Below are 14,839 nucleotides of genomic sequence, written 5' to 3'. Positions count from 1 at the left end.
TTTCCGATTGTATTAAATGGCCGTATTTGGCCCAATTGGTATATTCTCTTATTTCTATCAGTTTTTGTCTTGGTTTTTCTCCAATTGTCAATTCCACGGGATTGTGGTTTGATGTTCCATATTCCAAAGTTTCAATCGAGAATTCTTGAGTTATATTTTTCAATATTGCGATATCTATTACATCTGGTATACCTATACCAAAAGCAAGATATGTCGGTATCTCTAGTTACCGACTATGGCATTTTGTTTTTCGGCGAAATCCTTGAGTTTTTCGCCATTTCTATTCTCTGTTCTGCTGTTCCATAATGGGGATTTACAGTTGAAATCTCCAATGCAGATTGTCAGGTTTGTTCCTGCCAACATGTTGTTCATCTCCTCTTCCAATGAATTGTTTTATGGTCGCTTATATGCCGAGGTAATTTCGACTCTTTCTCGATTTAATTCGGCAACAATCGTCACTGTTCCTGTTTCTCCTTGTGTTTCGTCGGATCTACTTTTGAAGTAATGTTTCAGATCTGTTCTCACCAATATTGCTATTCCTCCTCCGGTGTTTGTAATTCGCATCTATATATTTCATAATTCATGAAATTCAGTCGTCTGTTCCGGTTTATTCTTGTTTCCTGTAGGGCTTTAATATCAGGTTGTCTCTCTGATATTATTTCTATTTCACATATCTCGGCTTTCCGAGTGTTGATCCCGTTTATGTTCCACGAGATTATCTTGAGGGATCCATTCCTAAAATCCGTAAGGTCCATTAATTTTGTTAACTGAATAATGCTTGAAGCTTTTTCTCCATTTCAGGAGGCTGATTCAGATATTTTTTTTTTTCTTGTTGACTATTCAAAGTCAGTTTTAATTGAGTCTTCTTTTGTTCCTCTTTCTTCTGCATAGGCTTAGAAGTTTTTTCTTCTGTTCCTGTTCTGCAGGTTTGGATTCTACAGTTTCCAGAATTTTTCGTGCAGGTGTTGCTTTATTCGACGCCTTTTTCTGTTCTGTTTGTTTTTGGACGGCTCTCTTCTTTCTGGTCACCAGCTTAAATTAGCTACATCCCTTGTAGCTTGCTGGATGGCCTTCTTCACCACATAAAACGCATTTAGCGTTTCTTTCTTCACCTTTCCTAGTGAGTTCACAATCTTTGCTGCTATGGTTTTCCGAACACTTCACACACCTCCACGGGAAGGAGCATTTATTTTGTGCGTGTCCGTACCTTTGGCATCTGAAGCATTGGCTTGGACTGCTTTCTTTTTTGGTTCGACTCTAATACAAAGGTTGTAGAGTCATTGGATATCGAATATCTCCTTCTTTTGCGTTTTAACCAGATATAATGTTATCGGCTTTTTCGTTTTGTTTGATGTAATTTTAGACACCTCAGCATCATCGATTCCCTGAAACCTCAGGTCATTTTTAATCAATTCCAGATCTGCATCTATTGGAAGATGCTTAATGACGGCGTAAATTTTCTTATCATCTTCCATCTGGTATGTGAAATACGCCCTTCCAAGTTGGTCGAAGAATTAAGTTATTTTTTTGTAGTCATCTACAGTTGTGGCTATAATCTTGATTCCGGCTTTCACTACGGTAGCCCGGTTATAGCTGAATTTCTTGGTATAGAGAGCTTTTGAGATCTCTACCCAATCTGATGTACCCATCATCTTGATGGGTGGGATTTGATCCCTTTTAGGCACCCCCGTTGTCTTCTTGACGGTCTCCTTATCAGAAGAGGAGCTTTCTTTTTTATTTTTATTGTTAATTGTTTATTGTTTACTGTTACAGCGAACGTCCAACAATATTTTGACCCATCAAAATTCGCGCGCGTTTAGTTGGGGGTGCGTTTGGGGCCTTCGCAACCAGCGTTGCATCATTTTTCCTTGTTTCGAGTTGTGAAAGAAAATTCCTTTAACTCTGAGGGAATTTTTTTGGAACCCGCTACCGGTTTTGTAATTGTGGCGTAAGTGGGGGATTTCGGCATATTATTTCGGGTCATTTTCTCTCTCAAGAGGCGCATCTCACCGACCAACTGTGACACAGTTTCAGACAGTTTGACAATTTGAGCTTTCAACTGCCCATTCTCTCCCCTTAGATTTACAAGCTCCTCGTGTTCGCCGTCGCTGAACTCTTCAGCATCGGTCGATTCCATATATAAACCCTCATCATCTGAGGTGTCCGACATGGTTTTATACTCAGATTTCTCGAAATATCAAACAATTTGAAAATAATAAAATATTTAGGAATCTTCACTGAAATAGTCTTATATAAAACTATGGTATAAAGCCGAAAGTTTTCTACGCTATGAGAAAAATCAGGAAAAAGATTCGAAAAATAAGCTCACCTGATGTTTTTTGCAGTACTAACGATCAAGACCTGGACACTGGCAGATGAACACCAACTTTGAAAATTTTAACGAATTAAATTTCCGATAACCTATATAGAACCTACACAAACTTCACAGACAGAATCAAATATGTCATATCTTTGCTAGTAGGCACTTTCCCTTCGACTTTCTCTTCCGCTCTCTATGAGACTATGAAACACGTCTGCTCTTGTCAAGGTCTCACTCGACACTGGTTTTTCACCGCTCTATATCATCCACAAGCTGATCATATGGATCGAACGAATAGAGTCGTGAAAACGATGATTGCATCGTGTCTCAAAGGAAATCAGCATAAGTGGCCTGAGAATCTGTCTGCTATTGGCTGCGCTATTCGAACATCATGTCATGAGTCTACTGGTTTCACTCCGTTCTTTTTTAATTCCGGAAGGGAATGTTGCTATTCGGGTAGTCAGTTCTGGAAAGGTTTATTGAGAACGCTGACCATTAACACACGGATCCACAAAAACAGAGTCTTGAACTTATGAAAATGTTCGAGAAGGTCCGATCACGATAGTGAAAGCGGCTGAACGAAAAAGAAAGTATTACAACTTGAGACATCGTGCTTCTGATTTTGGTGTTGGACAAAGGGTTTTGAGAAGAAAGAAGAAGAAGTGTTGCAAATAATATCTCAGCAAAATTAGAACCAAAATTTGTTGGTCGAAGAGTTGGAAATAATTGTTATGAATTGATTGAAGAAAGTGATGATAGTAGAGGAATATGGCATGTGCAAGATATGAAATCTTATCCTGATGTTTCTCCTGAGTTCACTGTTCAGGACGGGTAAACCGTCTTCTAAGAAGGTGGAGAGTTGTAACGGTCACAATTCGTTTTATTTAGGGTATTGATTGTGGACCTCGAATTAGTATATGTGTCATGATTAGAATTCATATGGGGGAATTGAAATCTATGGTCGGCGATAAAATCGGGTAAAGGGATTGGACGATTGACAAGGTTGTTGTCGAGTAAGAGATTTATCTATCACTTGTCACTTCAGCTGCTCACTTCGCTTAGGGGGTAGTTGATCAAATCCAACCCTTTTCGACCTGATACTAGATGGACATTTGTAGAGCTCTTTCAACCTCAGGTTTCACTCAGGTTCGTCAAATCGCCGACAGCCAGGTACCCAGAATAAAAATATAATCTTTGTCGCATAATTTCTATTTATTTGTCTTAATTCTAATTGCCCATTCCAACCAGTATCTTCATTTTTATTGATATTTTTTTTAATGACAGCATAAGGTAACATTGAAAGTCACGTTTAACAGTATTGAGCGTTCTATTTCAACAGGAACAATTGTAAAATTGTAATTTAGAATGTAACTGTATAATTGTATATGCCCTCTGCGAGGCACATTAATTTGGCTAAATTGACAGTGCACCCTTCTTTCTATTTTCTATAGTTTAAAAAATATATTTTTTTCGTTTGCTGGATTACACTATTTTTCACAACAGAGTTACTTTTTTTTTCTTTCCTTTTTGCGTGTTATAGGAAACAAGTTCATGTCTGAAATAGGAGTTAAATACGTTGGCGCCCTATCGATTTTGAATAAAAGTAAATAAACTTTCTCCACTTCTTGCGACCTCCTCTACTCTCCAGTATCCTCTGGTCTAGCCGAGCTGAAGTGCTCGGTAACGAGAAAGAAAGTGTCATAGTTTTATCTCAATTGATAGTTTTTAACATACAGAATATGCCTCGGTAGGCTTGCATACTTATTTCTGTTCATGGCTACCTGGCAAGTGGATGTGAACAGGTGAGTCAATGTAGGTTACTACAGTAATCTGATATTGACGGCAGAAAATCGTTCATATAATATTGTTGCCAAGCGACAAAGTTTTAGAATTATCAGATCGGTGAAGGTCGATCTCCCACGGTCTCGTCTACTACTATGATATATTATACAATTTCAGGTAAACGCTGAATTCGAAAATACAGTTGAAAATAAACTAGCGGGTGATTAATTCAGAGATTTTAAAAATAAAAATCAATAAAATAAAATTCATTTAATGATCATTATGATCAGCTTTGAATGCCTCAACCTTAGACGGTTTATGCACTTGGTTTTTACTTCCAGACTGTTATGTTACATGTGTAGTGAGTTTATTCGGGCTTCCCAACAATTATGAACAAAAAAAATACAAATGTAATTAGCATAGGGCGTGATATGATAATATCTATACATTTTCGGCAAAATATCGTAAGCCTAAATTACTTGACCCGTGACGTACGATATTTTCACAGAATTATGTTGATATGTATCTGCACAGGTTTCATGAATTTCTGAGCTTAATTATTTTTCTCATTTAGGAAGACAAAAAAGAAGCAGAAAATATAAATGAAGAGGAGCAACTTCTTGATTTCGACCCATCGCCATTCTTCAATCTACATAAAATGCTGAACATAATAGAGCCCTATGATAAATTATGGCATACTGTTTACGATTTCCATCTGAAGTACGATTTGTGGTGAGTTGAACATATATTTTCAGCCTGTTCTATCTGGAGGACTTTTTTCTTAGTTAAGTAATACGTGTCACTGAGGAATTGTGTAGATTTGCATATTGTTTCATCCGAATCCCCTGAATAAGTCCCTGTCGCCGCTAGAAATATCGCGACAGATCTCAGCTACTCTGGACGCCGTTGGAACATTCTTGAACAGCAACGTATCGATATATAAAAGATACACACGGTGGATCTCCCGGCAGTTAGTGTTCTGCATAGGGTAGAGTGAACACTGAATTTCGAAAAGTTACAAAGTGTAAAGTACTAGAAGTAAATTATAGCGACTGTGTAAATAAATAAAAGTTAATCTTTGTACATAAATTAGTGTAATATTCGTGTAAAGAGATTAGACGTTGAGAAAGAAGACAATTTGATAAATTCAGAAAACGTTATGTACATTTGTGTCAGGCGTTGGATTACTTGAACTGTTGTGTAAAATAAATAGTGAAACATTCTGAATGTCGATATCAAGATCACAAGCTAACAAAATGGACAAGATGAGTAGAAAATTTTTCAACCAAGCCTATAAACCAATAAACTAGAGGAAAACACCTGAAAAATGGATGGAAATACCAAGGAAATGGAAAAAAAAATGGAAGAAAACACCAATGACCTGGAAGAATGGAAAATAATTCAATGAAGTATATTTTATAACATATTCTATATGAACACTAGAATTTCATGTACAAACAAACAAGTGAGGTTTTTGCATAACATCAATCAGCTATGAGAATTTAAAGGAAGTATGTCCTATTTTTTCCCAACAAATACCCGTAGATTAGCTCTCACCACAGGATTTCTATACATTTGCTCACATTTTGTCTTTTAGAAAATAAGTTTAGTATGAAGGTTCTGGGATTCTGCTCCAAGTGCTTGGAAATCCTCAACTTAAAGAAAGACATCAATCTTCTTGATTCGTCCGTTGTTCTGGTCTCAGAGTTCATATTCTCTCGCTGGGGAATTTTTCAGATTTTATTTTCCCAATAGAAACCTTCTAAATTCACTAGTGAAATTTTGCATCTTATTTAGAATAACATATGTATTCAAATTGAAGTTCTGTTCAATATATAGGTATTACGGTCCATTTTTGGGTTTGGATGCCGAGGCAGTATCTGAATATGTTGAGAATACATGGAGGGTCCTCTATAAACTAGCTAAATCATTGAGCGATAACCCTGGTGCTAAAAGAGTGGCGGAAATTGTAAGGTCAAAAGTGGAAAAATTCAGACAATTTCTTCCTGTTTTAACCACTGTTTGCAATAAAGGTCTCCAGAAGCGACATTGGGATATGGTGAGTAATCCTCTTATTATTTTATCAGATTTCAAACTTGGCCAAGAATTCAATAACGAAGTAATACTGTTGAACATCACGAAGTGATGGAAACGTATAGATTAGTCCAAACATCACCACAACTAGGTTCAAATATAAAGAAATAAGATAAAGAGAACATTGACTACCAAATCACCATTCCGAATATCTCTGAATATTTTGCAATAAATGTTTACACACGTGGCACACGAGCCCGATTTGGTCCTGTGTGTTTCTATCTTGAAGTTGATACATTCTAGGGCGTGATCATCATAGGAGCCAAAATCCAAAATGTGAAATAATAGTTATTTTTTCTACAAGCGTGCGCGTTCAACCTTTTTCACTCACAGTCATCTGAAGTTGCAACACTTTCCTAAAAGGTGCGGGTAAAACGCCTGCTATTCCTTTCCCGCACGCAAATGCGTGGTGCAAAGATTTTTCCCGCACGCAAATATTATAAAATATTGAACGATCTCTCGCAGGAATTTGGACCCAGTAAATAAATCAATTATGATTTTGCCAACGTTTCGGAACCTATTGTTCCTTTCTCAAGGCTAAAAAGAGGCATTTATTAACCATACAGAGAAATATAACATTGAATACCATACCTCATCATACAATTAATAAGACATAATAGGTATATGATTAAAACATTTGGGCGAAGTCAGAAATAGATAAATGGCCCCGACGTATGACAGTCAACAAATAAAAAACAATGAACGTAAATCGCAATGAAATATTGTGTTTTGGTATGGTGGTGCGTTGACACTAATTCTCAATCTGGTCTCAGCTTACTCAATTCGTTCCAACCAGCAAATATATAGGGTGACATAAATATGAAACATATAAAAGTATACAAAACATATAAAGTATAAAACATATAAAATTATACAAAAAGACGAACATCTCTCTGGCGAAAACATAAATAAGGCGCGGAGACAAATAATTCAGGGTTGCTATCCATTAACATTATAAAGTATATTAACTTCTGTTATGTCTCTATGCACCGAACGCCAACGATGAGAAACCTATGATAACGTCTGTTAGGTTTGTGGTAAGAAAAAGTTACTTTTTCTATGGTTGCTACACTTAACCTAAAAATTGATGTGTATTATAGACAACCGGTGTATTCTCAATTCGAGAATGTAATCTCACATGGGAATAAAAAAGGGTGAAAGAAGTGTGCATTATTATACCCAAAAAACTACAAAAATACAATAATATAAGGTGAAAACAGCAAATTCCATACAAAACTACATTACGTGCTGTTAGATGAACATTTGGCGACGAGAATTTTTGAGGATTGAGAAAATCCTAGGCAAGATCACGTGCGGGTAGGTTACTTTTGATTGGAAAAATGGCTATCCAAACTTCATTCAATATAGAACCTTTCAACCCAAATTGCCAGAAATATAGTCGTTGGTACGACTTGGACTTGGACTTACAACCGCATTCAATATTTTTGATGTCAAAGATGATACAGCAAAAAAGCAGTATATTCTACATCATGTTGGACCTGAAGTCTATGACAAACTGTGCGATCATTTTACTCCATTGGATCCAGAAGCTCGTACATTGTCAGAATTAAATGATGCTCTTAAACAATTGATGATTTCGGAGATATATAAAGTCAATAAGAGGTACCAATTAGAGGGAGAATCTGTTAAGGAATATGAACTTCAGTTGAAGAAATTATCCATAAATTGCAACTTTGGACAGTATTCGAATAAGGCGATTAGAAATCAATTTGTCTGTGGACTAAGGAACACCAGAATACAAAGTCATCTGTTGGAAATCAGGGAACTCACTCTCAGCAAGGCCGTTGAAATTGCCATCACAATGGAAACCTCAATACGGGATGCAGAACTTCTACATTCACCAAACAAATATTTTGTTCAAGCAGTTCACCCAACCAGAAAATATCCAATTTGAAAGAAATCCACCCGGTCTCCAGCTTCACCTAATGGAAAAACTACAGGCTCTACAAAAAAGCAGATAAGTACAAATTTTTTTTTTTGTGTAGCAGGGGGAGAATCTGCAAGTCAGACGTACCACCCTCTCCTGAGGGGAAACAAGTGTGGGGTTTCTCACTCTCTTGAGCTCGAGACCCACTAAAAACCCTAAACTGCTTCTTGAATTTTGGTTCTGGGCATTTGCCTATAAACCGCTCATCTCTTAGTCGGTTTGCTTCTCGCACACTATCGTGCTGGGATTTATGTGTTTATCTTCTATTGTATAAACACTTTATTGAAATTTTCAATAATTTTCTGTCTCTTTTTAATTGATCTCTTGGTCTCCTTCGGTAAATTTCCATTCTCCTTTTGTCTTCCTCTGGGTCGTAGTCCACTAGTCTCCTGAGTTCTTGATTCGGATGGTTTTTCGCTGTTTCGAATAATTTCTCTGCTTTTCTGTTCATGAATTTCATTATGGTTTCCCATTTTAGGTCCCTATAAAACTTTGTCTATTGCTGACAAACCAAGGTGCATCTATTGCACATCGAAGCAGCTTGTTTTCAGTGGCCTGAATTCTTTTGATATGGCTCTCTGCCGCGAAACCCCAGGCAACTGATCCATAAGTCAGTTGAGGCCTAGCAACGGCTTTGATTATTATCTTCAATTTTATCTCGTTAGACATGTGGCTTCTTTTTCCTATCAGAGGGTAGAGTCTATTCATCGCTGGTTTCGTTTTGTCGATTGCTTGTTTGATATGACTTTTCCGAGTAAGTCCTTTGTCAAGCGTTATTCCTAAATATTTGGCTTCATTTTTTCAGTCGATTTCTTCGCCGTCAACTTCCAGTTTCGTTGTGGGTCGCAGTCTTCTCTTCTGTAGTAATATTGCTTGGCTCTTTTGATATTTCACTTTATGAACCAGTCATTTGTTTCGTCAATCATTTCTTGTAGAACTCGTTCTATTACTTCTGGGTTGCGGTGTCGTCAGCAAATAACGTTAGCATGGTTCTTGGATTCTTCGGAATATCGTTGTACAGAAGTGGCCCAAGTACTGACACTTGGGGTACTCCAGCCTCTATATCTCTTGTTGTGGAGCATTCTCCTTTCACTTTTACGTGAACTCTTCTATTTTTGAGATCATTCCGGATCAACTTGCATATTTTGATCGAATATCCAGCACATCTCATCTTATATATTAATCCTTCATGCCATACTCTGTCGAATGCTCTGGCGACGTCTAGTAAAACAAGACCTGTAGCTTGTTTATTTTGAAATCCCTCTGTAATGTATTCTGTGAGCCTTTATAATTGTTGCTCTGTTGAATGCTCTCTTCTGATTCCGAACTATTCTGGTAGTATTAGTTTCAGATTTTCGGTTTCCTCATTTAGCCTCGTGGATATAATTCTTTCTACTACTTTTCCTAACGCCGACAGTAGACTTATCGGTCTGTAGTTGTGTGGGAACTTCTTCTCTTTGAATGGTTTATTGAACACTATGACTTCCACTGTTTTCCATTTTTCTGGGTGGTATTCTGTCCTCATTATTCCATTCGCGGTATTTGTTAGAGAAGCTATACCTTTTCTAGGTATTTTCTTCAACATAACATTCGTTATTTTATCGCTTCCGGGAGCTTTCCTCTTCTTCAAACTTCTTATTATTTCCCTGATTTCATTTGGGGATGTTGGCTTGTCCATTACAGCAGTCGCTGTTAATTCAACCATTTCTTCATCATTTTCTTCAACCAGTTCTTCCAAATCTTCATCATCGTCGGCTATCCTGTAATTTATTCTCGATTCTCGTTCGATCGAGTCTGCCAATGCATCTGCCTTATCAGTATTGGTATACGCCATTCCCCCTTCTCCGTGTAGGGGTGGAATTTTAGTCTTTTCTCCACGTAGGCTTTTTTGCATTCTCCATGCAGAATGATCGATTGTATTCAGTTCTAGAACCCTTTTGTTCCATCTGCTTGTTCTTAGATCTTTCAGGGCATTTTTCAGAACTTGGCTATGTCGGTTGAGATTCCTTCTATTCAGATCATTTTTATGCATTCGATACAGATATCGATATCGATAGATACAGATATGCTCAATGTGTGAAGACGGTTGCCTCTTGTGCTCCCTGGAAAATTGTGAATTTGGGCGGTTAAAAATTTGTTTAGAAGGTTTTCTACTTAATCTCTAGAAGAAGGGTCTGTGAGTTAACATTCTATATTATATAATTTGAGGATTCAATAAGAACGGAAACGATTTTTTAAGTTTGTTTATAAGCGTTCTACCTAATTCCATAAATATTCGCCATTCGATATTATCTTATCAACACATGCAGCGTAGATTAAATCTGGCGAATTTATCAAACGTGAATTATCTTATTCCTTGTAGAATCTGCATAAGTATGTTTAACGTGATATGGTTGAATCTCTGAGTTTCGATATCATACGAGAGTGACTGAAAAAGATATACACTTATATAAAATTTTCTCTGTTTTTCACCTCTGTTTTTACCTGCTATTATTCTCGGCCTCCTGTTCGTTACTAAAATCTCTCTGAAAGGCCACAGTAGAGTGATATTGTGATTCCTGTGTCTGATAATCCCTCATTTGCGTAATTTTTTCTTCGGTCACTGATTTCGCTGTTTTTTTTACTGTATTGAAATGTTCACACAACCATCTAACTCATCGAGGCACCTTCGTAGTTCTTCAGTGGGCAAGACTACGGAAGCTAGACAACTTGACATCATTGTGTCAAAATTGTCTATTTTAGACTCTATCGCTCTAGATGTTACATCCATTAAGCTTGCGCAGACAGATCTTAGCAAACAAATAACTACTTGTGTACAATCTATAGAGTCGCATGCGATATTATTAAACAAACAATCAGAAATTTTGGAATCACATGATAAGGATATTCAAGCCCTGAAGTGCTCAGATGAGCATCTTGTGAATAGGGTCAACAACCTAGAATCCAAGCTCGAGTCTCTGGATGTTGGAGATGTTGTATCTGCCATAAAGAGATTAGACACTGAGGTCGAAAATCTGAAACATACACCTTCAGCAGTTATTTCGTCCCATAACGCAACACAGTCGACCTTAACGATCAGTTCGAACGAGATTTTGGAGCGCATGAGAAGAGCGAACAATATTTTTATTCGCCGTTTACCGAAAGATCAGAGCGGGGGTTCTGATCGAGACGTGATCTTGGACATTGTTGGAAAAATTGATATCTCACTGGTATCTTCCGTTACGGTGATTACGCGAGTGGGCCGCATTCGAGATGGATATCCGAGACCTGTTAAAGTTGAATTCAAAGATAGTAACTTCTCTTACAAAGTTCTACGCAATAAGAATTTGTTGTTAGGCCATAGAGATTATGGCAATCTATACATATCTGACGATAAAACGCCATATCAAGTCAAGGAGTTACAGGTCGCTAGGGCGGAATTGAAGGCTAGACGTTCTGCTGGTGAAGAACACCTTACTATAAAATATGTTGGGGGAATACCATGTGTTGTATGTGCGAGTCCAGCAAAATCAAAAAACTGAATCAGTATTCAATTGAGTGGCCAATATTGTACTCCAATCTTGCATCGTTGCCGTCCGAATACAATGAACTTCTCTTACTGGTCCAGGAGCGAGCAGGAGCCGATGATATTTCTTGCAGAAACTTGGCTCCACACTGGAATTCCTGATGGCTGCTATTCGATTCCTGGTTATTCTCTATATCGTTGTGATAGTGTTACAACTCCGGGTTATGCTGGTGTGTGTATATACCTCTTGGAGTCAACATTTTCCTTTTATTCCTTTTAGTGTATCGGAATACTCCCTCAATACGCCTGGTATAGACAATATTTTTGTCGATATAAAATCGAATAACTTATCACTCAGTGTTGGCTGCATCTATCGTCCCCGTCCGTCACCGTTCGATCAGGTAATGTTCGATCACTTGGAGAGCGTATCCCATGGGGAGAGCAATGTGCTCATAACCGGAGACTTCAACTTTGGTGACATTCGTAAGTGGCCTCTTTTGAGAATGCCACCTCCAGGCTCTCCATCTTTACCCTTCGTCGAGATGCTTAACCGAAGCAGTTTTAAACAAATCGTTGAGGAGCCAACTAGGTTCAGGGTGGGCCAGTCTCCAACTACGCCCGATCTCATTCTCGTTACTGATGTTGATATGGTATCTGGTCTGAATTACCTCTCACCTGTTGAAAAGTCTGATCACGTAGTTCTTTCAACAAAGATTCAGTTGAGATCGACAAACCAGCCACCAAATTGGGAAGCAAGGGTGAAAATAACAAATTATGATGAGGTTAATCGAATTTTGGGGAGTGTAATTGGCGTGAGATATTCTGCAACGATGATTTGGATGATATGTGGGGTGTCTTCAGTGCGAGGATTCAGGAGGTGATAGCGGATTGTACATGTGAGAGGGTGGTGAGACATAATCCAAGTAAACCTTGGATCAACGATAGGATTCTGAAAATGGGTCGACTTAAACGAAAATTTTGGCAACGTTTTAGACGTAACAGATCGTCTCAAGATTTCCGGAACCACCGAGACTACTCCAACCAACTGTCTGAGGCGATTCGAGATGCAAAGAAATCATTCGAACAAAGATTGGTGCAATCCAAAAGTAAAAAGAAATTTTTCAAAAATGTACGAAGTTATTTGAATTCATCTGTTACTCTTCCGGTATTACGTAATGATGATGATACCTTGTTGTCCGATCATAAAATGATCGCAGAAACTTTTGCGGACACCTTTCAAAAGATGTTTTCCACCGAACCTGATACCCCCATGCCTCAGATAAGCGAGCCCAGGAATCATGCTTGCATAAATAATATAAATGTAACCGAAGAACTCGTTCTTGAACACCTTAAGAGTCTTACTGAGGGAAAGGCCCCTGGACTCGATGGCATCACTACGACATTCCTGAAACGTTGTGCATCTGCGATAGCATCACCATTGACCACGATCTACGAGCGTTCCCTGTCAGCTTGTATATTGCCGAAAGCATGGACGCAGTCCTCCGTCACCCCGATTTTCAAAAAAGGCGATAAGTACAGTCCTAAAAACTACAGACCCATTAGCTTAACATCTGCTGTACTCAAGATTTTAGAGAGAATGATTACATCGAAACTGGAAAAGTTTCTGTTGGACACTTCTGTGATACCGCCCGAACAGCATGGTTTTGTACCTGGCAGAACTGTTTTGACAAATCTTTTGAGTAGCGTTGGTTCGTGGACTGCAGCTTTAGATAGTAAAACTCCCGTCGATGTAATTTACTTAGATTTCTCGTGTGCGTTTGATAGGGTGCCAATCAGACGACTACTTCATAAGTTGGAACATTATGGAATCCGAGGCATGCTTTTGCGGTGGATCCATGCATTTCTTTCGGATCGCACATATTCGGTTAAAGTCGGTTCAGGGAGATCTTCCTTCAGATCTGTGAGTAGTGGAGTTCCTCAGGGTTCCGTCCTGGGGCCACTGCTCTTTCTAGTTTATGTATGTGATCTACCTCCTTTGATATCATCTAAGAGTGCATTCTGTGCTGATGATGTGAAATTTTATAATTACCCCAATACTAATCGTGATACCCTTCAGGAAGACTGTAATATCATTCAGAGGTGGACGGAGGAATGGCTGTTGCCTCTGAATTTTTCTAAGTGCCGTGTCCTGCATCTGGGTAGTAACAACCCCAAAATGATATACTATTTGGACGGAAATCCGATTGAATCTTGCACATCACATGTTGATTTGGGAGTTTCAATTGATGCTGACTTGATGTGGAGATCGCATATAGTGCGGGTGACGAATAAGGCTAAGAAGTCTCTGTACCTTATTCAGAAATGTTTCAACCGTTGCCATTTTCAAACATTAACATCGCTCTACAAGACGTATATACGCCCCATATTGGAATTCGCCGGTCCAGTATGGCATCCCATATTTGTTCAAGATGCAGATCTGCTGGAGCAGGTGCAACGGAGAGCAACTCGAATCCCATTCGGTATCATAAGACCTGACTACCAAACTCGGCTCGCCATGATGGGATTGGAAACTTTCTCAAGTCGCAGGACGAGGGGAGATATGCTGACCACGTTTAGAGCTTTGAAGGGGTTTTTCGGTGTTGACATGTCTGGTCTATTTTCATTAAACAGAGGTAATCTAAGGGGACACGGATACAAGCTGAGTAGGGAACGATTTTTCACCAGAAGCAGAGAGAATTTCTTGAGCAACAGGGTATTTCGGGTATGGAATATGTTGCCCCACAGTGTCGTCAACGCCCCTAGTGTCAACAGCTTCAAAAAGAGATGGGACGCATGGAGCTCCGGTAGATACTTGTGACCAGTAAGAAGTGCGTGTTTCATTTTCAGTGGAGGACTTAGTTTTCTTTTATATGGACAGTATTTCGTTAATTTAATTTAATCTAATTTTTTTTTCCGAATTCACAAGCATGAGCCTATTGTAATTTTTTTTTTTATTGTGAGTTATATAGGTTATCCTCAACTCTAATTATAATGATAATAATAATAATAATAATAATAATATTATTATTATACAGGATCACTTGGAAACCGTCGAACACTCTGCAGAAAGTAAAATGCAAAAACTGATTGGCAAACCTTTGCATGGGAGGCACCAGAACGAGGTCAACCATGATTACGTCGACATATCTGCGTCGAACTACTAGTTGACTTCCGGAAGGTTGTTTCCTGA

At 38.4% G+C, this 14,839-nt stretch overlaps 1 protein-coding gene across 1 annotated transcript in view; it reads left to right on the top strand.

Annotated features, from left to right (window-relative positions):
* The window catches only part of LOC123316425 (dynein axonemal heavy chain 3), a 2,043,583-nt gene that overhangs the window by 321,990 nt on the left and 1,706,754 nt on the right, over positions 1–14,839 (top strand). Inside the window, exons 12-13 of the mRNA XM_044902499.1 lie at positions 4,677–4,834; positions 5,942–6,161. Of these exons, the coding sequence (XP_044758434.1) occupies positions 4,677–4,834; positions 5,942–6,161 (378 nt within the window). The remainder of the gene's footprint in view (positions 1–4,676; positions 4,835–5,941; positions 6,162–14,839) is intronic.

The sequence above is a fragment of the Coccinella septempunctata genome, chromosome 7 (genome assembly GCF_907165205.1).
Source record: "Coccinella septempunctata chromosome 7, icCocSept1.1, whole genome shotgun sequence".
Classification (NCBI taxonomy): domain Eukaryota; kingdom Metazoa; phylum Arthropoda; class Insecta; order Coleoptera; family Coccinellidae; genus Coccinella; species Coccinella septempunctata.
This window is presented reverse-complemented; position numbering and strand designations above follow the sequence as displayed.